Source organism: Battus philenor, unplaced genomic scaffold, assembly GCF_028537555.1.
Source record: "Battus philenor isolate CCGP_79_NKW_IND1 unplaced genomic scaffold, ilBatPhil1.0.hap1 SCAF_18, whole genome shotgun sequence".
In the NCBI taxonomy this organism is placed as follows: Eukaryota; Metazoa; Arthropoda; class Insecta; order Lepidoptera; family Papilionidae; genus Battus; species Battus philenor.
In genome coordinates, this window is record NW_027181680.1 from 12,346,353 (window position 1) to 12,373,166 (window position 26,814).

General features: G+C 34.0%; 2 protein-coding genes across 2 annotated transcripts; both read right to left on the reverse strand.

The window, feature by feature from the left end:
- Positions 1–10,517, reverse strand: LOC137920485 (venom serine protease). Its single transcript, XM_068763853.1, has 3 exons — positions 10,416–10,517; positions 607–1,275; positions 1–57 (listed from the first exon to the last, which is right to left on the reverse strand). Exons 1-3 carry the CDS (start codon positions 10,515–10,517, stop codon positions 1–3), a joined length of 828 nt encoding a protein of 275 aa, XP_068619954.1.
- On the reverse strand, positions 9,989–26,450 carry Cortactin (cortactin). Its single transcript, XM_068763549.1, has 13 exons — positions 26,276–26,450; positions 23,355–23,494; positions 21,026–21,112; positions 19,177–19,286; positions 17,424–17,578; positions 16,833–16,998; positions 15,591–15,712; positions 14,451–14,624; positions 13,284–13,352; positions 12,000–12,260; positions 11,419–11,601; positions 10,622–10,732; positions 9,989–10,538 (listed from the first exon to the last, which is right to left on the reverse strand). Exons 2-12 carry the CDS (start codon positions 23,492–23,494, stop codon positions 10,649–10,651), a joined length of 1,551 nt encoding a protein of 516 aa, XP_068619650.1. The 5' UTR covers positions 26,276–26,450; the 3' UTR covers positions 9,989–10,538; positions 10,622–10,648.
- Positions 26,451–26,814: the final 364 nt, after the last annotated feature.

A 26,814-nucleotide genomic window follows, 5' to 3' on the forward strand; every position in this document is an offset into this window, starting at 1 on the left:
TTAAGGCTCCGTGGAATGACTAAACTTTGGGCCACCATGCGGGGACCTCAGATTGGACTGTAATTTAAAACGCATATATTGACTTGGTTCATATAATTGAAGTGATGATAATAAACGTACATAAAGTGGAGAAGAATCCGCTTGGCTACATCAGTTACTTTTATTCGTCTACATATCTTCTTATTACTTATTAGTATTACATAGAAATCATATCCCTTTCCAAGGTTGGTTCGTAGATAATATATGTGGTAATAGGTTCTCATATATATGTTTATGTAATTTCGTATAGAATACGCAATAGGATAGACGACCTAATTAATGTGGTCGATATATCTATATCAATAGTGAACGTCCTATGGCTGGAATCATGATAGCTATTAGCTGAAAATATTAAAAAGAGGTTCTTTACAACACATTTTCTTACTTCCATTTCCATTGAGTGTTTATATCGTGAAACAAAAAGAAGACATATAATGTAACAAGCAATGTAATTAGATAAAAAGCAAAATAACACGATAATTTAGTACTGTAATTTCTTTCGATCCAATCCCTGTACGCTGATACGCGGGTAAATATTGTTGTCTTATCAAAGCTTTTTCCACTGACGACGCCGACAAGGAGGTCTCTATCAAAGCGTTCAGCGGGGTCCATAGTTCCTCTGCAGACTAATGGACCTCCGGAGTCACCTCTAGCGACATCTGTTAGAGAGGAATCCGAACAGATGAAATTATTCATTTTTAAATCCCATCGATATGTGCACAGCCATCTTGACATGACATCGATTTTCGCAGCCAGCAACACATGAGAAGACGTATCGGAAAAATCATGACCGATTTTACCGAAGCCAACCGCTGTACAACGCCTCCCGTAATCCATCTCAACACTTGCTGGTATAACGTAATCTACGTATGCCGTAAACGTGAAATTATTAACGAAAATTAAAGCTATATCATTGTTTGGAAAGTTGAAAGAATCGTGCAAAATTGTTCTGCGTACCATACGCCATTGTTTATCTGGTTCAGTGACCTCGGCGCCTGAATGTATGACGTAATTCCTGATGTTGCCAGCGACAACTCTAAGCAAATGTATGTTTTTATAGTAATGATAATTGTAAACTTCAAAACAGTGAGCAGCTGTCAAAACTTTGTTCACAGTGATAATGCTACCTCCGCAGAGATTCTTCCAAAGCACACTGTTACTGTTATACCGGCGTACTGGCTCTTTAATAGAAACGAAGTAAGGTACCTCGCTTGCAGTCGTAACGTCACCCTTATACTGTGAAATAGATTTCAAACGATAAATGTTAATAACACGTTTATCACGTATAGGTAAACCCCAAATCACACTGATTGTAAGCAGATATGTGAAATATTTAAGAATCATTCATTAAAATTTAGAGAGTATAAAAAACCTAAACATTATTTGACGTTGACAGAAAATTTTCTGACACTGACACTTTTTTTTTCTTTTTAAGGCAACGGCACATTAGATGTTTTTTTAACATATGGCGAAAAGATCAATATCTTCATCACTATGTCTTTTGAAAAAATAAATTAATATTTTAATACATAAAATAATATGACTTTTTAAATCAATATTACTTAACTAATGACCAGTTATAAAATAAATAAATTAAAGTTTTAAAAGTTTGAATTTGTTAAATAAGTTTTTATATATGTTTACAATCACCTCGTAAAAAGTGATCATTTATATATCATTAAACTATATTGAAATGCAATAGATCAATAACATCTGTACAGTCTTCAATGACAGTTAATAAACTATAATTATTTTTAAAATGTATTTATTCAAAATTTAAAAACACATGTTGCTATATTATCTACATTATTTATTATTTCTGAAACCGTTCATTATTGCAAAATATATGCCACACATCAAATGCTGGCCGGACGGCCATAATATTTTTTAAAAATAATTATTTCACGATCGAATTCAAATTCGAACGAGGATTTGGATTTGGACGTTATTCTAATGCTACCGTCGTCTTTATATTTGAGCTAATTTTTGATGAGCAAATACGTACATGGATGATAGCTTCCAACCGCCCATTAAACGCGTATATATTTATAAGTTTTAAGCCTATAACCAATTATCATGTATATAAGTATCTATATTGTTTTTTTATTATATTGAACATCTTTTTTTTTCATAAGCAAAGTATCCAGGTCAAAAGTAATTTGTCTAGTCCTTAACTGTCAAAGCTGACGGGCAATTTTCTTTAACAATTCGTGTAATTATCTCCGAAGGACGTTTCAGAACGCAATATAATTAGACATAAATTGCTTATTTGTAGAGAAGGGGATGCCCCTTTTTCGGTCGCGCCGAGATTACCACTAAAGAAAATTGTCTAACCACTAATTATTTTGTAATGACAAGTCGCTTTATAAATTTTGTCGTTCTATGAAGTACTCTAATGAAGTAATTATTACTTATAATATTCACTGTTTATTCTGTTAGTTTGTTAATAAAGTTATTTTTGTTGTTGTTTTACATAATTTATATTTCAAATTATTCGTACATTTTCATGACTAAAAACTTTACACTTATAAATTAAAACTATTTATTGTTTCTAATTCTAAGAATGGTTAGTTTCTCAGTGGAATTCAATCACAAATTCGATAAAATACAGAATTTAGAACACTAGATCAGAGTTCCCCAAACTTTTTTGTGTCGTAGACCCTTGCATTGTTTTTCCGTGTTGGGAAGACCCCCTACTTACCTGATATTGATTTCCTGTAAATTTCTAACTGTAGTGAAGTTTAGTGTTAAAAACTTAAAGTAAAAACAAATGTTAATTAATACATTAATTAATTGAATTTAAATTAAAACAACTCAAAATAAAATTTTGTATCTGTTATGTAAAATATACATAACATATTAAATTTTTTTTACTTTATAGGTACTTTTATAAATAATGTAAATGTTTTGATATTATAAGATAGTATGATGTAAGTAAATAGGTACTATCAGTGTATGTGTTGAGATCCACTATCGTGGACCCCCAATTTTTTTTTTCGCTGACGTAGACCTCTTACAGATTGTCATAGACCCCTAGGGATCAATATAGACAACTTTGGGAATCACTGCACTAGATGCTAAACGTACTATAGAGGTTGATTTTTATTAGGTGCATACCTGTATAAACTGATCACTCTGAAATTTTTAACTTTAAAGTTTCTCGTATGCATCAGGTTAACAATTTTCAGAAGTACAAAAGACAGATAGCAAATCTTAATTATTTTTAATATGTTTTAATTCGAATTTTGAAAATTCATTTTCTTGCTTCAGATAGCTTGTACATTGACAGCGAGCATGCTATAAGTGGCAGTGGTGTCCCAGCGCTAGAGGACTGAGACTTGCGGACATAGATCATGGGTTCAATTCTCAGGATAGTGTTATGTAATTTATTTTGTGCCTTAGTTATATAGGATTGTCATTGCTCACAAACAAGATTCCAGACTATGAGCAATAGCATCCTCTGCGTACCATAATACCATACTGCCATCGCCAACTCGTATACCAAGTGTGGCGATTAAAGTATATCCCCCATAGACGTTTTTAAAATGGAGAAGAAGGCTGAAGAAGGAAAGACCTATATGCCTTGCACTGGGCGTCTAAGGCCTGACACGACGACTTAGACTCAAAAACTTAAAATCTTTCTGATGTTCAATCCGGTAAAATGGTAGTATCTAGGCCTCAGCCCAGGCTCCCCAGGGAGTCAGGAGTTTCACTACTTTAAAAGAGGTCTTAGACCAGAGTTCCCCTAAATTTTTTGTGTCGTAGACCCCCTGCCATGTTTTTCCGTGTTGGCTAGACCCCCTACTTACCTGATATTGATTTCCTTTAAATTTTTAATGGTAAAAACTTAAAGTAAAAAACACATGTTAATTTTTTTACATTTATTAATCGAATTTAAATTAAAACTATTCGAAATAAAATTTTGTATCTGTTATGTAAAATATACGTAACATTAATTAAACATAAAATAAACTATAAATAAAATAACATAAGCAATAAGTCAATATTTTTAGTGAGATGGATGAACCTGATGCTTTAATAATAAATGATCAATATTTGACGTCAATTCTGTAAGGGTTAATCTTAAATTTCCTCGGCTAAGTCTGTTTCTTTTTTTCTTCATAGGTACTTTTATAAATAATGTAAATGTTTTGATATTATAAGATAGTATAATGTAAGTAAATAGGTACTATCAGTGTATGTGTTGAAATCCACTATCGTGGACCCCCATTTTCATTTCATGGACCCCCAAATTTTTTTCGCTGACGTAGACTCCTTGCAGGTTATCATAGACCCCTAGGGGTCGATATAGACCACTTTGGGAATCACTGTTTTAGACTCTGGATCTGCCTCCCGCGCAATCCACAAATGCTATTTGGACACAATAAGCGACAGCAATAAGTCCAAAAAAAGCAAACTATGCCATTTGATTAGCTATGCGAATGACGGAACCCTAAACTGGTGTATGAATAACTGTGAAATTTTCTAAACACAATCATTCCGTACAATCATGCAGTTCACTTCACACCAGTGTCTGACATTACAGAGCTATCATCAGAGCTTCACTGCGATATCAGATCAGAAATGAGATCCTCTGATAAACCAAGTCACCCATGTAGATCAAAGAACTCATCTGAAGTGGCAGTGACGATCGTTAAGGCTTTAAAGTAGACACAGCATGGACAGACCTTCCGAGGAACTGACAACACACGGGAATAAAGTCGTGAAATGGGTCGCTGTGGGCACAAGGTTGTTTATCATTGCGATCTTCGGTGTCTGTCTGCTAATATGAAATTATGATTACTTAGTTAAGTAAGGGTTCACTTTGCTGATCATTTTATATCTTTTTCTTTTCTTTTATGGGAGACAAGGTACTTCTGTAGCTTCTTGTTAATGTTGACCGCACCTCCGCTAGCACTTATAATGAGCGCGGAGACTCTCAACAGCGCGATTCAAACTTTTGTTGCGTCTACTGTAGCGCCATCTATCATCTATCCGTTTCATTACCGACGCTGCAGCGATGCGATCGACTGCGCGGGCACGTGGGTAAGAGCTCGTTGCTAGGCAACGCGTTTTTCGAAACGCGGTCCAAAGACGGCGCGCGACATGCACGCCAAACTTTCTTCTGATTTTGTCCTTCAAACTAAATCGTTTACATAGCTTTTCTTACCAAATTAAATCTCTCGCACGTTAAATTTTATGTACAATATGAATTGAAGAGGACAAAAATTAAAACACACACTTTAAAATATCTATTCATTTATTAAATTCATCTCATAAACATCAAATCGCATCGTATAAAAACAAATGTCAGTATCAAATACCGAATATTTATTCTAATGCAAAGAAAAACACGCTGGAATCGTCTCTCTGGTAAACCATACAGGTTTTATACTAAAGAAAAATATGTTAAGATTTTATAAAACACAACTGTAGTGTTACCGGAACCTCTGTACCACGCCTTAACCCTTAATAGCATAGAGTTTCAATTTTGATACCAATCTTTTAAGCCGAATGTTCACATTGCTATTAGTTTTTTTTATAGGTTGCCTGTACGAATTTGACTGTTGTAAAATATTCTTTCCAACGAAATTAAAAAAAAATCTATTTTTCCCTTCATCTAGACCCTCGAGCAAACACAGTAATATTAAAAAAAATCACTTTTGTACATCAGGCTATTAAGGGTTAAGTATTAGGGGCGAGACGGGAGGGGAGGGGGAATATCAGCAGCTTTGTTCTTTCAGTCGCTAGCAATATCAACGCTTGCTGCGGCGATACTCATTCTCTTCTGTCCTTCGCTTCATATCTCCTCCGCAATTTCCTAAGGCGCGGTACAGCGGTTTCGGTAGCATCATTTTAATAATTGTCTTATATATTTCATTCACATATTAGATCATAGGAATCTAGACGAAATAGTTATGAAATTATTATAATTTTAAATAAATTAAAGGTCTCTATCGTAACTTCATATCATCCGATATTTGTATAAAAATATTCAAAACTCGAAAGCGATAATCAAAAATATTGTCTACGCATTTCCAATTAAAACATTAATTTTATAAATCGTTGGTAAATCTGCATTATAGATAAAATATCCCAGCCCTGCATAGCGGACCGGAAAGTAAAGTCGTTTCTGACGACATATTTTACCGAAAAAACCGATCGATTTGTTACCGCTCCGGCATTGATTTTGTATACTAGATGGCAAAAGGTTGTTGACAACGAATGTGAATATATAGTTGATCGGAAATAAAAACTTGTTAAAAATGTAGTCGTGTGAATTTAACTTAAGAAAGCGAAATTACTTTTCGGAACCCCTAATAAAAATTTCAATTCAAAATATTCAGATGCGTTCATTATAAATACAGGAAAATTATACAATAAAACTTATAGACTATAAAACTGTGGCCCAACATCTAAATGTCCAGTGCACATTTCTCTCAAAATTTAAAAAAAAATAATAATTGGAATTAAAAAAATATAGGTTATAATTGCATCGTTCTTAGTTTTTTATCGATGCAATTTTACACTCTGTTTTATACAGGTTGATTGAAAACAGGTAATAAAAGTTATTCAGGATGAATGTGTAGTCCACACGCTCTCAATTAATTTATGGTATGTTATCCAAAAATAAATGGTTCGAGAAATATTAAAGATTTAGTATTTTTATAAAAACCCCTTTTGTGGAAAAAAATTCTAACTTAAATACATTAGCATTTGCATAAAAGTTTAAATGTATATAAATTATTTTAAAACTACAAAAAGTAAAGAATCTGACATTAGATTGTTTATAGGTTAAGAATAACAAAAAAGTTTGTGTGTACACGCTTACATATGACATGCATACATGAGACGTACACACACATATATATATATATATATATATACATATATATATATATATATATATATATATATACATATATATATATATATATATATATATATATATATATATATATATATATATATATATATATACGTTCACCCCTTTTAAAGTTTTGACACCTATTTCCAATCATCCTGTATATGAATAATCTGTGTGAATTATAAAACAACGCAATTGTAAACTATATGAAGCGAATATTTTAAAATAATTAGATTCGTGGCACTGTCCCTTCTAATATGGGGCCTTAGCGGACTAACATCTCTTACGTGACAACATTATAAAATCTAAATATCAAATACTCAAGTATAAAAGCTTTCAAATAACCTACTTCGATCAAACAATTCCCGCCAATGTCGCACAGATAAAAAATACAAATGTCAGTTTGACAGCCAGCATCCTTTCTCCCGCGCAAACATATTACGTATTGTCTAGTGTTCTGCACTTAAAGCTAGGTTAAAAAATGGATATATTTTTGGCTACTTTAAATAGTTCAAACAGTAACGGTACATCGTGAAGGCTATACATTAATGTATCGAAATAAAAATGTACCAAACAACATTTTTATATCTTGATGCACATAATGATGTTAAATAAATAATAAATACACTTGTTAACCACAGATTCAAAATTATTATACAAAAAGTTCTCTCAGAAATATTAACTGTTTAAAAGATTAATATAGCGTTTATTGATGAAATAGCAGACGATATAGCAGGTCATATTTTTATAAAATCCACATTTATGTATCAATATAAAAAAGAAATTAAATATTATTTTAATATTTTGTTTTATGTACATCACATATTATTGTTAAATAATTAACGACAAATTCAATATTTTTATAAAAGAAATACTCTTTATTTAATATAAATTATTTAAAAGATTTATTTAGCGTTTATTGATGAAATAGCAGACGTTATAGCAGATCATAAAAATTAAATATTATTTTAATATCTTGATATATATAGCAATGTTAAATAAAAAATAGTTATTAACGACAGATCCAATATTGTTATTAGAAAATATTTGATAAATATTTATTCTTTAAATGATTTATTTAGCGCTTATTGATGAAATAGCTGATGTTATAGCAGGTCGTACTTTATATAAAATCCTACAGATTATTTTCATATTTAAAGATCTTTTTTATATTGTTTTTAATTCTTATGGTTTAATTATTGTGGTATTTATTATTCTACCTGCCACAAAATTTCGTGATCTTGTAAGTTTATTTACTTTTAACCTAATATTAAGATTTAATTATAAATTAATATCTTTACAGATCCCGGGGTGTTTGGGAACCTTCGTAACTTTAAAATGAAAAATCTGAAACCGGACTCTTGTAATTTAAAATTATTTTTTTTGGTCATAAATGTAAATTTCAATTCTTTAACAATAATAATTAAATAACAGACCTGTTTTTGTTTTATTTTTCACACCGTCATAATTTTTTTTTAAATAACTTGACATAAAAGTAAAAAATAAATATATATTGTTTCCAATTCACATTTCGTTCATGTAAGCCTTCAGACTGTACTCGTTATATTAACATTTTTCACATAATATTCCACGCAATCTCATTCAATCATTGAAACTTAATTCTAAAATCTTAATTAGGCGCTGATTTTACAAATAATTCAATTCAATTGAGGTTATGTTTTCAGTGTTTATTGTAAGTACCATACTTATACTTAAATCAGAGATATTTGGATACATATTTACTTAAAATTAGTATTCCTAAGACGGCATTCAAATGTGGTCTCTAACTTCGGACATGAAGACATGGATGAAGACATTCGGAAAGTGCTATGCTTGGGATTTGGATGCCCATGCATCATCATCATATAGTATGCATAGCCCAGCAAATTGGCAATGTGCAGACCTCATTGCAAGAGCACATGGCTCCTGGGCTCTTGGGGATTTCAGAGTGGAGAATGCTGAACATGGACCTCCTCCAAAGGTTTCCCATAACTCTAGATGCAGACGGCCTGCTTCCAGCGACTTCAACAAAGTCGTCTCTCCTCCTTGTTGATAGATCTCCTATTCTGCGCTTTCCGGTCTATGATTTCCAATGAACCTTGGGACAAAGTGGCCAGCTGTTGCTATGTAGCCTGCCAATTGCCAATTCGCTGGCTTTTCGTTAGCAGTCTACTAAAGGATTGTAAATCGTAGAGACAACTATCAAGATAAACTTCTAATAGTTTGACTGTAACTTTTAGAAGCCGCTTCCATATTTTCTTAGCCCTTACTTTAATGTAAATATGAATTCAAATATCCAATATCTATACTATAACTTTAATAACAATATTATTTATATTCGATTAACAACTATCGAAATATTTGGAGCTATATATGGAAAATTATATCAAACATAGATATTAGTATGGACATGCCTACATAATTTTTTTTTTAAATCTTTCGAAAATTTGTTAAAGAAGTCCTTCGAAAAGTATAATACAGAGTGATTAGGTACAAGTGTAAAAAGCTTTAAAGAGGTGGATATATAGCTCATTTTTAGCAAAAAACTTTACAACCTATAACATGATCACTCTGAAATATATTACATTTTTTCCATTGCAATGCTACAGACTGATAACTTCTGGCAAACTAAGTCGTTTATATATATATATATATATATATATATATATATATATATATATCTCATTCACTTCTTTAAAGCTTTTATATCTACAACCAAATACCCTATATATCGAATGTGATAAAAAAATACTAAAAGGCATATCCACCTTATGACATCGTGGTGCATTACTAGCTCTAACTATTCCAATATTTGTTGTTTAAATATATTTTTCCCGTATTGTTAATTTATATAATAGATATGTTTTATATAAAAGAAATATAATTACATTATTTATGAGGATTTCATTTTCCATTATTTTCTTAAATACGTCATTTTTAAAAAATCATATAAAATTTTCCCGATGAAAATTTCTAAAACTTCATGCTTTTGTTTGAGCGATTTATTACATTAAAATACAAATCTATGACATGATCAAGGAGATCATAGACCATAGAGTCTATGGCATAGAAAAACCGTTATTAAATTAAAATACATTATTTATGATTTCCACATTTAAAATATTAGGTGGAACGGAAAGTGATGTCACTTCTGCGCATGTCCATATTTAATTGTCATTCGATAGGTCATTACGTACTTAAAAGAGGTTGTATACTAGATGGCAAAAGGTTGTTGATAACGAAGGTGAATATATTGTTGATTAGAAATAAAAACTTGTTAAAAACTTAGTCGTGTGAATTTAACATAAGAAAGCGACATTGCTTTCCGGACCTACTAATATAAATGACAGGTATGTTGCAAGTGATGACATATAATCCGAACGTGGTCGCTTACAATGGATCTCATATGACTCAAGATCACTCAGAGAGCAATGGAAAGAGCCATGAATATGATGAATGAATGATATAACTCGAAGAATCGCTCATCTGAAGTAGCAGGGTGGAGCACATCGTCGGTGCAACCACGAGCTGGTATAGGCAACGTGGGTAAGCCCAACAACATAGTTGAAGGTTGAGGGTCATGGTGGTGATCTTTGGGGGAAGCGTACATCATGCAGTTTGCGTCTATCACCTAAAAAGAAGAGGAACAGGTATACTAACCAAAATTCTCGTTACATATAAAAACTATATCACTAATTAATTTGGAGTACATACATGGTCCTGAGTCCTTGGAATGTATGTTTACTTGTCTTGCAGCTGAACGTAGTTGGCTGGGAATAGGCCGTAGGCACCTTTACACAACCCCTGCCACCAGCCTTCATCGATCTGTTGCAAAGAATTAAAAACAAATTATATTTATTTATTTGTATCAAAATAAATCTAACATAATTGTCTTACTATGCTTATTATTCTTTTCGATGAATTTCTAAGTGTTGCCATATATTTTCACGAAAATATGGCAACACTTTTACTACACATATTTATTAATTAATTTGTTTTGGGTATTCTATGTATAAATGTGGCATATGTATCAGCCGCATGTGTGCGTATCGTGCATATGTGTGTGACATTATATATCTAATGGATACAGGCGTTATTTTGTAAAAGTCCATCCTTAGTAAGAAAAAGACCAATATATAGCTACTTACGCCATGCGGCAGTAGTCGTGCAATAAAGTGCACACACACACACACTTAGTGTTTGGCACTAATCGGTGTAACATTACTCCTGAAGATGCCCCGTGGAGGGGTGAAACACGTGTTGATTGATTAAGCGGTGGTAGTTGTATAATTCGCATTGTTTGCCGCATGCGCATTTATAAGCGGGCTGGCGGAAGGTGCACTTTATTGCACGACTACTGCTGCATGGCGGAAGTAGTTATAAATTGGTACTTTTCTTACATTTTATGTATTATAAGCTTGTGTGTGCGTATCTTACATGAGCGTTGCATATCATGTATCATAAATGAGAGTTTGAGTATCGTGCATATGAGTTGGTAGTGTTTGCATTACCATAACAATATTGGTGATCAGGTCATCCGGGTCGAAGGAGATCTCGTCAGGTGCCGCGGCCTGGTAGTCGTAGAGTGCGCGCGCCGTGTACCCATCCTCCTCCTCCTCATCACCTCCACCCTCTGCACCATCAGCGCCCTCCCAGCCCACCGGTGACACCACGATCGTCGGCTGCCGCTGACACTACAAACCCAGAAAATAAACATTGGGCAAGGAAGGTAGATAGACACTATTCCAGACATCAAACTGAAAACTGGTGATCAATTAGGTTTTTATTTATTTATATATCATACGTTTTAAAATCCCTTCAGTTGTCATCATTAGTACCTTGGAGGGCAACGACAGACCTGGATGCCTTCTTCAAAATGCGCTAAGCCTCGGTACTGTGCTCAGTCACATTCCGATGAAAGCTGGACCTCTAAGACCTCTTAAATTACTGCCCTCTACAGAATCACTGTGATTGGATGATAACAGCTACCATCCAAGGCAAATCCAATACTTTCAATTACCTTCTATGACCTTCTAGAAGTACCTAAGCCCTGTTGTAAAGAACCTGGACTAAAGTTTTAAATTCCACCTACTTCGTCCTTTTCTTCCTTAGGCTCTCCCACCAAAGTCACATCAGGTAAATTAGGTTGTTTCAAATCAACCTCTTGGCTTGGTGGATTTTCTTTGACCACATCAGCTTTCTCCTTTTGTACTTCTGTATTCTCGTTCTGCCTAAGAGACTCCACCTCCTTTTCTGGAGTCGGTTCCTTTGTGACAGCAATGCTTGGCTCTGGTTCTTTCTGTGGCAATGTCTGTGGTGCATCTTCTGTTTCTTTCGCTACTTTCTCCTTTTCCTGCAATGACAATTACAATAAACAATATAGAAGAGTAATAAACTTTGTATTGTTAGTACTAGATATTCCATAAATTGGCACACATTTTTAAATTTAATTGGAATAGCCGCTATTCGGTCTGACGTTGATTTATGGGACAGCCTTTATTAATTCCTTTTTAGCTGATTGACACCTAATGCAAATCATAGGCCTCCACCAAAATTCGTCACAATTACCAGCCTTGCACTGTCTGCATCCAGCGACTCTCCCCGACCTTTACTATGACGTCGTTCCACCTAGTGGGGGCCTGACTACGCATGCCGTGTCTACTGGCTAGTGGTCACCACTGAAGAACCTTTCAGCCCTAACAGCCTTTGGTTTCACGAGTGATGTTCACTTCTACAACGCCACTTCAGACGAACAATATTTTTGAACCATGTCTGAGACCTTGCTTCTTCTCGGCTCTCATTTCTGATTCGATCTAACAGATATAAATTTTTCATAGATCATTTATTTCGTAATGGAGATGTATTGTTTTTACTATTTCATATCTAACTATTAATTTATTAGATGTAAACTTAAAGGTTAACAGCCATTTGTCCTACAGAAAAAAAAAACAATTCGTATTTCAGAGTGACCACTTTATTTAATATTTTATAGGCATAGGCCTTCCCTAAAGATATCTAGGGGGAATAGACCATAATCGCCATTCTCGGCAGACGGGTTGGCGATTGCTGCATGGTATTTTGATAAATAGAGGGCGCTGCTGTCGATTCCGTGGAAACTTATTTGTGAGCCGTCACAATCCTATATAATTATTACACAAATTGTGAATTATATAAGATTGTATGCAGGGAAAGGAATCCGCAACCTACGATCGTAAGTTTCGTTTGGTATTTTCAACTATATATATTTTTAACTTTTTTTTTTTTCAATTATTTGTACAACAATAACAGGTGTATTTTACTCCAAAAGAATAAATTTCACGCTATGACATGATGATATATATAAAATTTCCTTTCATTTACATAAATGTATTCTTACCTTCTGTGATAATTCCTTGTCCATCATCTGCCTCTCTTGCCTTATCTTCTGCACAGATTGCATCGCTTCCTGCAATATCGATATTATTTAAAGACATAACATATATAAACATAGTTTTAAACATATAACATATATATAAACATAGTAATATGACAAAATTACTATTGAAATACGTACTACTGTACTTTTAATAACCTAATTTTTACTGAAGATTATTTTGGCGGACAAAATTATGAACACCATTCGTATTGGAAATGCTTGTAAATTTGATTGATAACCAGAAGGGTATTAGCTATGGCATTTTAAAAAAGCCTAATATGTGTCCAATCCACAGTGGTAACCGCAAGCCGGTATACGTTGCGTGGGTTGACCCTCAAACGGATGGACTGACGACATAATTAAGCTTTTAAGTGCCATGAGGACCGCCGGCTACCTCACGTTACCCAACAATAGGTGCCGTGAGGGCCGCCGGCTACCTCACAATTTTTCATGTGTACATCTAAGGAATATTATTTTTTTCCAACCCTCCGGTAATTTTTATATATGATGGTATACGATTTGCAGCATGTTTTAGAAGCGGTTACCATGGGTGCCAATGAGACCGCGGGCGGCCTCACTTTTTATATAAAATTCACATTAGAATATGTATATAGAAACCTTTCTTTGTATTGAATTCACAATTTATTCATATTTCAAAGCTGGCTTTGAAAACCTATCGTGTTTTCTGTGTTACAAAAACGTGACCTGCCGGCGACCTCATGGCACACCGAGTACTCTGTTGCCTTTAAGTGCCATGAAGGTCGCCGGCGGTCTCAGTACATAATGATATACATAATGTGTTATATTCATTCATAGAATGTAAAGATCCCAAATTTTCACATAAGGAAAGCCTACACTTGAAATTTCCATTTGGCACCTGGGGAAGTCATGGCCAAAACAGCTTGGCAGTTAGAAGGATAAGGTTGCAGGAAGTCACCGGATTCAGGTCCTGGTGGCGACTTCTGGGGAAGGCATATGCCTTGCAGTGAGTGTCTATAGGCTGAAAAGAAGAATCTGTCGTTTAGTACTTTAGGACACTACGGATCACCTCATTTCAGATCTCAACTCCCTTGAGTGACTTACACAATACAGTTTATTTAAATACCTAAAATTAGTTTTTCTCCATACCTGTTCCTTCTCCTTGGCCATGTTCTCGAACTTGGCACGTATAGACGACGGCTTGGCACCGCCAATATCCGGCTTCTGCTTAGTATAGTTAGTGCCAACCTTGCCAACCTCGTCGAACCTGTGAGCTGATTTGTCCACTCTATCCGACTCCACTCCGAACTTACCACCGAAACCCTGGAAACAAACTTTGTATAGTACATCTGAATTTAAACACACACACATATATCTCATTAGTCAGCATAAATCTTTCAAAAGTTTTACATCAATTTCCAATCATACTGTATAAAGTGTTCTACTAAATTATGTCGAACTAAATGTCAAATATTTTTATTGGTATACAAACTGTGATACACCAGTGGTAAGAACTGAGATTTGCGATCATAGGCCGCAGATTCAATTCCCGAGATACAAAGTTATATAATTCACACTATGTTCATTAATTACATAGGATTGCGATTGCTCAGAAACAAGTTTATAGAGGATGTGCAGTAGTGTCCTTTGCGTACCATAATACCACACTGCGATCGCCAACCCATTAAGCGTGGCGATTATATATCCTTTATATATGTTAGGAGGAAGCCTATACCTTGCAGATAACGTCTATGGGCTAAAACAACGACGTTGATTGTAATACGACAAGCCAATAGCTTCTAGTAGTACGAAGTCTACAAGGACAGATAGTAAACAATAATTCATTTTAATATTATAATCATATATATATCAGAAACCATTGATTTATATAGGGTGGGCCAAAAATTTTTGCAAATAGCAACACTTAATTTCTCCAAAACCGTAAGAGTAAGGGGCCAACGACGAGACGGAGCACATCTCGACGATGTAATTTTTAAAAAATAAATTTTAATAAATGATAATTACGGTAAATAAATCATAAACAAAATAGCATTTGTACTTTTATTTCTACACATGTTTCAAAAGTGCAAAAATTTATGGCCCACCCTATATATCACCACTATTAATTAATCACCACTTTAAAACTTTTACACATATAACCAATCATCCTGTATACATCACAAGCAAACATCAAAATGATTTCTATCCATGCAAAATAGCTCCTTTGGTGATATCCAATTTGGGTTTAAAGTATTTCACTTGAAGGTTTTAGCTGTGTTCAGGGTTTACCTTCTTGTGGTCGAGCTGGCTGGCGTGTGCCGGCGTCTTCTCCACGTGGTCCCAGCCCACAGCGGACGCGTCCTGCCTATCCCTCTGCACCCCAAACTTGCCTCCAAAGCCTATCGCGTAATCTGTACGAAAACACACAAATGTATATAAGTGAACTATGTGGCTATGATTTCTCTATAAAATACTAATAAGGAAGAAGATGTGAATTCTTCTCCACTCAAGGTAGGTTCATCATCATCACCACCCCTATATATAAATATATATATATATATATATATATATATATATATATATATATATATATATATATATATGTTTTGAGTGACAGTTCCCCTCATAGGAGCTATAAGCCTAGTCACTCCATGGAGCGTTCACCTAAGCAATTCAGCTCGACGGTATCCCAATCTTGTAAAATAGTAGTATGTAGCGGCCCGAGCAGAGCCTCCCTCAGAAGCCTTCGAGTTTTGATATTTTAATAGTTCTTAGGCGAGGCCACTTTGCAACCAGCCACCTAAAATTTTTTTTTGGACGGTGGGCGTCCAAAAAAAAAACAAACAAACAAACATCTTATGACATTCTTATCAATGTCGTCTGTCCAGCCTTTTGGGTTGGCGTCCTTCGCTGTCGATTCAGGATCTCCAGGATCTCACTTCAGAACCTTTTCCCACGTATATATACATACATATATGTGTGTGTCTAGTAATATATGTATTTGTATGTATGTACACCCTAAACCGCCCCCTCCTTCATGTCTCGTATCCCCATCCAAAGATTTTCTGGTAAATATGGCCTCGAGCGATAATACCGCCTTATGTACATCTATATAAATTGTTTCTTTATTGTTATTGTTTTTTTTTCTTAGTTATTATCTATGGTATACAATAAAGTATTGATAAATAAATAAACTTTAAGGATCCAATGACCACCTGTTCAGCATACTTCAATTCTACAGGTCTCTTCATCCCTGACTAGATCTCATGGAGAAATCCCAAGGAATTTACAAAATTCCAAAAAAATAAAATTCACATATATATTTAAATAGACATTTAAATACGCTTTGGAATCGTCGATTATTTTAACATTGTATGTAGTAAGCTACCACCGACTCGGAACGCTGATCTAAAAAGAGCCGGCTAGAAACAACAAGGTCAAGATGAGAAGGTCTAAGATTTCTTGTACATCTTTATGCACACACAAGCACCTGTGAAGAAAAGGGGAGCAGCTAGCACAACTTCGACTCACCGGTTTGTGAGTGATGGTGCTGGGGCTGTTCGTGGTGGTCCCACCCCACCGCAGCCGCGTCTTTGCGATCACTCTGAACACCAAATTTCCCACCAAACCCAACCGCATAGTCTTTCTGAGATGGATGCTTTACCACTTCTTCTTTGTGCTCCCAACCGGCTGCACTCTAGAGTTGGAACAGATAAAAATCCTATTATTGTATAAAGGAATGATTCTGGAGTAACAAATTCGATTGCGATTCTGTAGTTACAAGTCTTATTATAGCGTGAATCATTAATTCTGAAGTTACGAATCCTATTATAGTGTGAAGTATTGATTTTGCAGTTCCAAATCCTATTATAGTGTGAAGTATTGATTTTGCAGTTCCAAATCCTATTATAGCGTGAAGGATTGATTGTGGAGTTAGAAACCCTATTGAAGTGTAAGAGTTTGAATCTGGAGTGAGAAATCCTATTATAGTATGAAGGAGTTACAGTGGAGTTGAGAATCCTATAAGTGTAGATTAGTTGTGGAGTTACAAATTCTATTATAATGTGGAGTTAGAAATTCTATTGTTGTGATAAGGATATTTAAGTGATGACAAGTCTTTACCTTGTCTACCCTGTCGGTCTGGACACCGAACTTGCCTCCGAAGCCCTGCGCATAATCTGTCTGGGAGACGTGCTTCTCCACCTTACCCACGTAGTCATGCCCCACGGCTGACTTATCCATTCTGTCTGTTTGGACACCGAATTTACCCCCAAACCCTGAAACAAGTTACGTTGGATTAGAATCAAGCCACTTAGACACATCGCTATACTTAACTCAAAGGTAATCGTAATAGTAATAACTAAGCCTTCTAGATTTCATACCTGTCATAGTCAGTCAATTAGGTTTTGTGATATAAACTTGATTTGGGTAAGGCCCTTCTCCAACTGTTTCCACATTTCTGTCTTTTTTTGTTCATCCAATCTTTTTCTGCAGTCTGAACTACGTCATCATCATATAAACCGATAGAAGGCTATTTAAAAGTATAGGCCTGTGATTCCCAAAGTGGTCTATATCGACCCCCAGGGGTCTATGACAACCTGCAAGGGGTCTACGTCAGCGAAAAAAATTTAGAAAATGGGGGTCCACGATAGTGGATCTCAACATATACACTGATAGTACATATTTACTTACATCATACTATGTTATAATATCAAAACATTTACATTATTTATTAAAGTACCTTTTTGTTTATTTCATGTTACGTATATTTTACATAACATATACAAAATTTTATTTTGAGTAGTTTTAATTTTAATTCAAATAATAAATGTATAAATTAACATGTGTTTTTACTTTAAGTTTTTAACATTAAACTTCACTACAGAAAGAAATTTACAGGAAATCAATATCAGGTAAGTAGGAGATCTACCCAACACGGAAAAACATGGCAAGGGGTATACGACACAAAAAAGTTTGGGGAACTCTGGTATAGTCTTTCTCCAAAGATTGCCATGACGATCGGTCTTGCCCTACCTGCATTCTGAGATTTCCCACAACCTTAACTATGAAGTCACTCCACCGTTTATGTAGCTTTCCTATATATCAAACACTCATAATATATTACTAGATAAATAAACACTTTAAACTGAACATTGCAATTCAGCTGCCATCTATTAGCGACGCTCGAAGTTGCAGCGTTCCGAACGCCATCTCTTATGAAGTATTAGAAATTTCATATTGAAAGTATTTTTCAGCAAAAATCTTAAAAGTGTTTACATATATTTTAAATCATCCTGTATAAAATGATGGCTCTGAAATATGTTACAATAATTTATTTTCTCCATTTAAATGCAACAGGCTAAATTCTGGCAGTAAAAAGCCTGTAGCGACAGATTGTAAACAATAATTAATTTTAACATGTACAGTAAGATAAATATTGCACATCGACCTTTGGAAAGAGACATTCGGCTAATTTCGGCTTCGTAGAGCGTTATCTCTGTCGCACGACTGACAAAACGTCACACAGGTAGCGTGGGACAGAGATAATGCTCTACGAAGCCGATATTAGCCGGTTGTCTCTTTCTAAAGGTCGATGTGCAATATTTATCTCCGGGTATTGTAATTTGTTTTTGAAACGCATTTTCTCACAACATTATCCATTGCATTTTTCTCATTACATATCCAACATTGATTTTTGGGTATAATATACCGAACATACATTGACAGCTAACGACCTATACATTCACCCCTTTAACCAATTACACTATGTATCGAATGTGGAACAAAAATATAAGAAGGCATATCCACACTATGCTTTACCATTAAAAGCTTTTATACCTATTTCTAATCACGCTGTATAATTTCATGAGAATACCTTGTGCATAATCTTTTTGGGACACATGTTTTTCAGTCTTGCCGACGTAGTCATGTCCCACTGCTGACTTGTCCATCCTATCTTGTTGTACTCCAAACTTGCCACCGTATCTGCGAAAAGCGACCTTATTGTATACACCACATAACTGAATTTCATCAAGCAACTGTGGAACTCCTCCTAGATTTTGAATAGTGACCGAAATCCAACCTAGAAGTTTGTATGATTAAACTTAGCCTAGGTACATACAAATCCTTAAAACTATAAAAATCAACCAATAAAATAGCACGAAACTGTCAGCCAATCACAAGGCGAGAATTATTATAGAGCGCTGTCTCTTTCGCACGACGTTAATATAAATATAGCGCTGTGACGTCAGATTCTAGTGTTCGGTGCGCTGCTCTTTGCTTATTATCAAAAAACTTAACTGGGCTTTAAGGTAACAATGAGCAACTCTTGTTTCTATAGAAGTTGTTGCTGTTAGCCCGGAGGCTTTCACAGCTTCATCTGAATTGAAATTAACGGAAAGGAAGGATCCATGAATTTATATAAAAAAATAAAGGTCGAAGATAGCGGCTCTTCCCGTGTAGAAGTGTGTAGTGTATGAGGCTTGGGACAGCATCGTGGAACATTAGGCAATCTTGGAGGATCTGGATCCTCCCACAAATCGACCAAGCTATACGCGATTTAGGGGGTGGCTTTCGAAAACGGAAACAAAGAGCTTGGCTTAGAGCTTTTCATAGTAACTAAGCTTGGTATTACCCTAAGCAACCTTTACTTTGTTACATAAGATATTTCATGAGATTGGAAGGCTTTTTTAAAGACATTAGGCGGACGTTTTATGATATAAACACGTCAAGGGAAGTTGACAGCTGTCACACAAACCGTTATAATTCAAATTCAATAATTTTCAAAATACAATGATTTACATCTGTTGAAGTCTACTTGAGTCTACCACCTGTTTAAATGAAATACCTCAGAATTGAAAAAAGACCAAAGAAACTCAGTGAGATTACGTATTTTTTAAACTATGGGGATCGCCCAATCAACCAATAGAACGTCAAACGTAAATATCTAGTGCTGTCTCGCTCGCACAGTACCACACGCAGACCTGTGCGGGTTCACTCACCCACGAGTTGTACTACGCAAAATGTAAAGACATAGCGACAAAATAAATAAACCAAATGATGACGATGAAGCTGTAAAAGCCAAAACAGCTAACAGCACGCATCAACAATAGAATATAGAAACCAAATGAAGTAAAACAACAAGCGTAGAAACAAGCCAGAAGAGAATCAAGAACCAAATTAACAATAATCTAACAATATTAAACACACATACGTACAACGAATTTTTACTCAACGATATATCTCCTTCCAAACATATAAATACATATTTAATATACATTGAAATAGCTTTGAAGCGAACACATAGTTTGTTTAAGTTATTCTAACTTTTTACTGTAAGTAACATAGTACACAAAACTTACATTTTTTAAATCGATCAAAGGAAGCTTTCTCACATATCTGGTATGCAGTATACATTGCCTATAATTTGTATGATGAACCGGAAAGTAATGTCGTTTCTGTCGAAATGTTTTACAGAAAAACCGATAGATTTGTTACCGTTCCGACATTGATTTTGTACACTAGATAGCAAAAGGTTGTTGATAACTAAGGTGAATATATTGTTGATAAGAAATAAAAACTTGTTAAAAGTGTAGTCGTGTGAATTTAACTTAAGATATCGACATTATTTCAGGTCCTATTGGGTACGTAAAATTTTGTTGCTACATTTTGAACACTGACAAAAGCTGTCAGTTTCGTTGTATAAAGAATAAGGCTATATTTACCCAAAAGATGGCTTCGGTCCCTGTTCATATTGTTTCTTCTTTATCTCCTTATCTTCTTCCAATACTTCTTCTCGCAGTTTGGCCATGCTGAAGAATTAAAATTTGGTTATTTACGAGAACCAATTATATTATTAAAATTATATACCATACATAGAGGAACGAAAAACTACAGTAATAGAACGTACAATATTAAAAGTCTTCTTGTTATTTATTTACTTTATAAAATTACATTTAAACACAAAATGTTTTTTAGGCGACTTTGATATTATATATATTGATTGATATACATCTATTTAAAATCAACCTGTATAAAGCGGTCACTCTGAAATAAGATACATTTTTTTTACGTTGCATTTTTTACAGATCAATAACTTCTAGCAGTACAAAGTCTGCAAGGATAATAAACAATAATTAATTTTAATATATGATAATTCTAATTTAAATTTTTTTGAAGATTTTCCATTCAGGCCGCGTGTGGCATATACGACCCACACTTTAAAATTTTTAAAAAGTCGTTTAAGACGTATGCTTTACACTTGTTCAATACTACCAAATTATAATTAGCGGGAAAAAATTATAAATTTTAATATGCATTATGTACATGCACACGTGATGTGAAATTATCTATATTTGATCCTACAATTAATTTTCTAAGAATCCTTTGTTCTTCAATGTGAACTGCACCTGAACCGAAAGTTTCGAACGAAGTTCGCGCGTTAGCATGTGACATCGCGCGATGCCGGCCCCGTACTGTCTCATAAAAGTTGATTAGCAACCATCTCGCGCCGGTGCGAGACCGGCCCCTCACTGTACACTGGGTCTCGCGCCGACGGGTGTACAGCATCTAAGTTTTTAAAGAACTTTCCTTTCAAATACCAAATACAGGGACACCCTATCATACATATATGTGACATATATATGCAGAATAGTGTTATATTTAGATGAATGACTCATTTGTTTTTCGCTGCGTCATTTCCACGCGTTTGTTCGTCGATCAATTGTAAACAGTCTCGGTTCATACAAGTTCAATAGGAAGGAAGATGATAATGAAAGGATATTGCACCGCATATATAGAACTGTCTGGATGTATTGCAAAAATACTTTCAATGTCCTACTTTAAAGGACATAAAGATATATACTTTCACATTATTTCCTATCCAAGACATTTTACTTTGAAATAAACCCTTGGAATTTATCGATAAATAATTATACGTTCATAAAGAAGTTTCCAGAACTATTTACGGACAAATTAACATAACACTTCACTTTACTTGTTTATTTTTCATCAGGGGTGGCCAAGCTCTTTAATACGGCATATTTTATAAATTTAAATTTTTTTACCAGCCGCTATTGAATACGCATTTAAAACACAAAAAATATTTTTTTTTCCTATTAAACATATTTATTGAAATAATTTAAACAAAAGTACAAAATACGTGTATTGAAGTTAGATATAATGGCACACGTATATGACAGCACTCCTAATAATACTTAAGACGACGTTTAGTTACTAATGAAAGGTGTATGGATTTCACTGCTTTTACAGAGGAATAATAATAATTTTTATTTACACCAGTAATTAGCTTCGCTTTCCCATGAGCTGATATCGGTTATATAAATTTAAATATTGAAATAAATCGGAGCCATAAATTATTGTTCAAAGTGCCGCAGTTTGGCTACCCCTGTTAAATAGTATGTGTGATTTATATATACATATTTTATCCTATTTACATATGTGTTTATTAGTGATTATATATTAAGTATAATGTTAATTGCATATATATATATAATATTGTGATCACAAAGTAAGGTGTTTATTTAAAAAAAAATGTAAATTCTTTAATTATTCTTCTAAATCAATTTCATTCCCTTCAAAGTATGATATAGTGCATTTTTCCAACAATTGTTTCTATCCTCAAAACATTTGGAACAGCCTTATCCGGTACAGCCTTCAGACCTCTGATTGGATTTTTATCACCTCAATCGTATCGAAAATACTACTCCGCCTTTTGAGTTTACTAAATATCCAGAAATTTGTTTGTTGTAGGTCCACCTTGTAGATAGAAGTCCTAAGCTACTTATACCTATCTGTGTTCTCCATTACAGATAATATATATTGGTTATGTGTCAGTCATAAGAAAATTCTTTTCTGGCTTCTGATGACTAAGCAGACATCATTTAGTCTGTTACATATATATATTTACATCTACAATTAATCACTCTGTAAACAGATATTACTATGACACTTATATCTATTTCCATTTACGAGATAAAATCCCAAAGTTATAGAGTTCATGTTCTTGTATCATCTAAAACAATGAAGACTTACTCAATGGCCTCCACATTCCTTCCACCAGGTCCCCACCTCTGCTCATGTTCACTGATATCATTGACGAAGTCAGGGTCAGTCTCCCAGTCGTCTGCTTCAGCCAGAGCTGGTGCTGTAACATCTGTTGCTGCCTTCCACATCTTGAAATCAAAAACGGAAACTAATGTACTGGTTGTACTATTTGTGAAAGTGTGACTTATGGCACCTATCAGGCAGGTTAATATTCTGTGGCTAACTCTAGAATAATAGATAATAAAAATTTGCAGACTGATGTAGTTTCATTTATCTAAACATAAAACCAAGAAGACAGTGTAAGTAAAGGTGTATATTGTGATAATATTTTACAAATAAAACAAACTGTACTGTGATACATATGGTAACATTTCACTAGCAATCAGGTGGAGATATGAGCCTGCCTTTGTTAACAATCCTTGCCGTACCATCATCTTTTCCCTAAACTAAAGAGTCCCACATCTTTTATATTAAGTATACCACATGCCCTATAAATCTCTACTATTAACAAAACATTCATGTGGGCAAGTGGTAGTCCAGCTATAAGGACTGAGATTTACAATATGACCGAGGGTTTGATTCGCAGGAAACAATCTTATACAATTCACACTTGTGACTCAATTATATAGGATTGCCGTTAGTCACAAACAAGTCCCAAGAGGATGGAAAGCAGCATCCTCTGTATACTATAACACCATTGCGATCACACCAATCCACCTGCCAAGCTTCTAAGAGCAAGAAGGCCGCTAACATGTATCACCACACAAACTAGACAAGAGGGCCGCCAGAAAAAAGAATCCTAACAAAGAAGGAAATTTTAACACTGAAAGGTACAGGAGCAGCTAAATCGACAGCTATAGTTGTAGAACATGAAATGCTACCCAAACACCACCTAGAGGAACAAAGAAACAATGTATCCGAGCCACACAGATGTGCCAACCAAGTGGCACATTAGTAAAGAACTAGTAGTAGGAGAAATTTAAAGCAAGTCTTGTTACCAACATAGCTGTAACATCCCCACAAGAACAGCGCTCACATAGTGGACTTGTAGTCATAGTAATAGAAAGATTATCACAGAGTATTTTGAAATGACATTAATTCTATATATATGAGGCAAAGATCTTTGTAATTAATATTTCTGTGATCAGCCACTATATTACATTATTTGCATATTATATACAAAATGTGAACACAAAAAATAACTGTGTTTTGTGCTCTTTTTATTGACGCTCATAGCTTTAAGTTTAAAGGTTTTCATTTACTTATGGCATTTTTTTTCAGGATTTAGACGAGGGTTCACTATAAATTATTCTATAATGGCAATAATCTGAATATGTTATTATTCTAGTCGAATGTTCCTAAGTGTCTAAAGAAAAAGGTCTACATGTGTTACCAATCATGAGATTTGGTACCGAGTACATTAACACACACTTTATGCCTTATTGGCAAGATCAGTCTCTCAATGAGGGATTTCTTCATAAAATCAAACCGGAACAAGGAGATCCATTGACAAACAAGAGTAAATGATATGGCATAGTAGAATGGCAGCATAGCACAGAAAAGATGTCCACATGGGTTTTAAGGTTTTGTAGTTAAGACCACAAACCAGCAAGTGTACCATAGAATGTCCACCCAGAAAACAGACAGACAACCTTGTTAGGGTTATAAGAAAATACATAATGCCAGCTCCTTTCAACCTTTTAGCCAACCTTTTTAGAAATAAATGAACAAAAATGTTAATTTTTTTATCTGTATGCATATTTTTTTTGGATACACCTAAAATTATAAGTAAACCTTACATTGTATATCCCCCATTAATGTCTTTTAGAAAAATTGCCCAAAATAAATAGTGTAAAAAAATCCTACAAAGATAATGGTACTTTTAGGCCCTAAAATTTGATTTTTCCAATTCCTTATTGGGCATCTTAATTTGCATTTTAGATTTTTGTAGAGAATCTCTGGAAAACAGGTCAAAGTAGCCCAACTTCAATAACAAATCTTGCTACGTTGCCCAAACAGAGTTAGATTTTTTTATAAAATTAATAAATGTATTTTAAAAATATTTCCATGCCTATAACCATCAACAGAAATAGCAAATTACATTGTAGATTTCAATTATAACTTTTTTGTTAAAAATGTATGTTTTTGATATGGTGTATTGATAGTACAATATTTGTACTTAAATATATTTTCAGATCATAAAGTTGCTTATGCATCATGAGTTATGGTTATTGCTACAAGGAATGCATGTAACAACGAGAATCAATTTTTGTCTAAGCATTATATTAGGAGAACAGGAAAGTAATGTAGTTTATGTCTACATATTCAACAGAAAAACCTATTGATTTCTACGGCTCCAGCATCGAAAATTTAAATACTAGATGACAAAAAGTAGTTGATAACGAAAGTGAATATATCATTGATCAGAAATAAAGACTTGTGAAAAATGTAAGCATGTGAATCTAACTTAAGAAACCAACATTATTTTCCAGTCCCCCTAATATATTAAACTGATCATTTTTAGAGTAAATCAACTGTCTCAATTATTCCTTATTATCAATAAACATTTTAATTCTTTTTACTTACGACTATGCAAGCATGTGAATATGAAATGAAAAAATGAATTTTAAATTCTCTAAACACACAACTTACCATCTCTATTTTGTATTACTGAATAAATCAATTTCTTTATTAGAACAGAGATATTATTATCGCATTATGACATATCTAATGTTGTTATCGTGAGATGAGATTATATTTGCCCAACGAGTAATAACTCGGTGTTCGACAGAAAGTAAACTATGAGTCTGTTTACTATCCGTTGAAGCGAAGGAGTGTAAATGAAAGTTAAGTTTTTATAACAGTTCCGTTTCATTTAAAAACTTAACAAGAAACGACACAAGAAATACCTTTGAAAGCCGGTTTCAAACCGCAAAACAGCAATTGAATTCCTCTTAAGCAGTGATATTCAAATAAAACACATTAACATCAAATCACAAGGCAACTACTTTAACGAACATACAATTAAATTAATTGTTTGTCCTTATATTTAATCACAAGAGGAGAAAGTAACAATGTTTTCAAGAAAATAAATTATTTTCCTATGCGTCATTCGTGAACTGACAAGTAACGATTTGACGTTTTACATTGAAGTGATATAATCAAATGTAAACCATACGCTGCCACTTCATTTGAATATAAATACTAAAAGTAAATTATTTTAATTTATCAGCAGTAATGTATTATTCATCGTATAAAATATTACAGGGGCAAGAAATAAAATGAATTATTTTCGTTATTTTTTATTTACAATTGCATTGTAATGAGAAGTAACAAATTTTAAGTGCATTTTTAAATTGCGTCTCAACACTATTAACACACATTAGAAAAATATATTAACTTTACACAATTTTTTTTTTCATTTACCTGAACATGTTACGACAAGGTA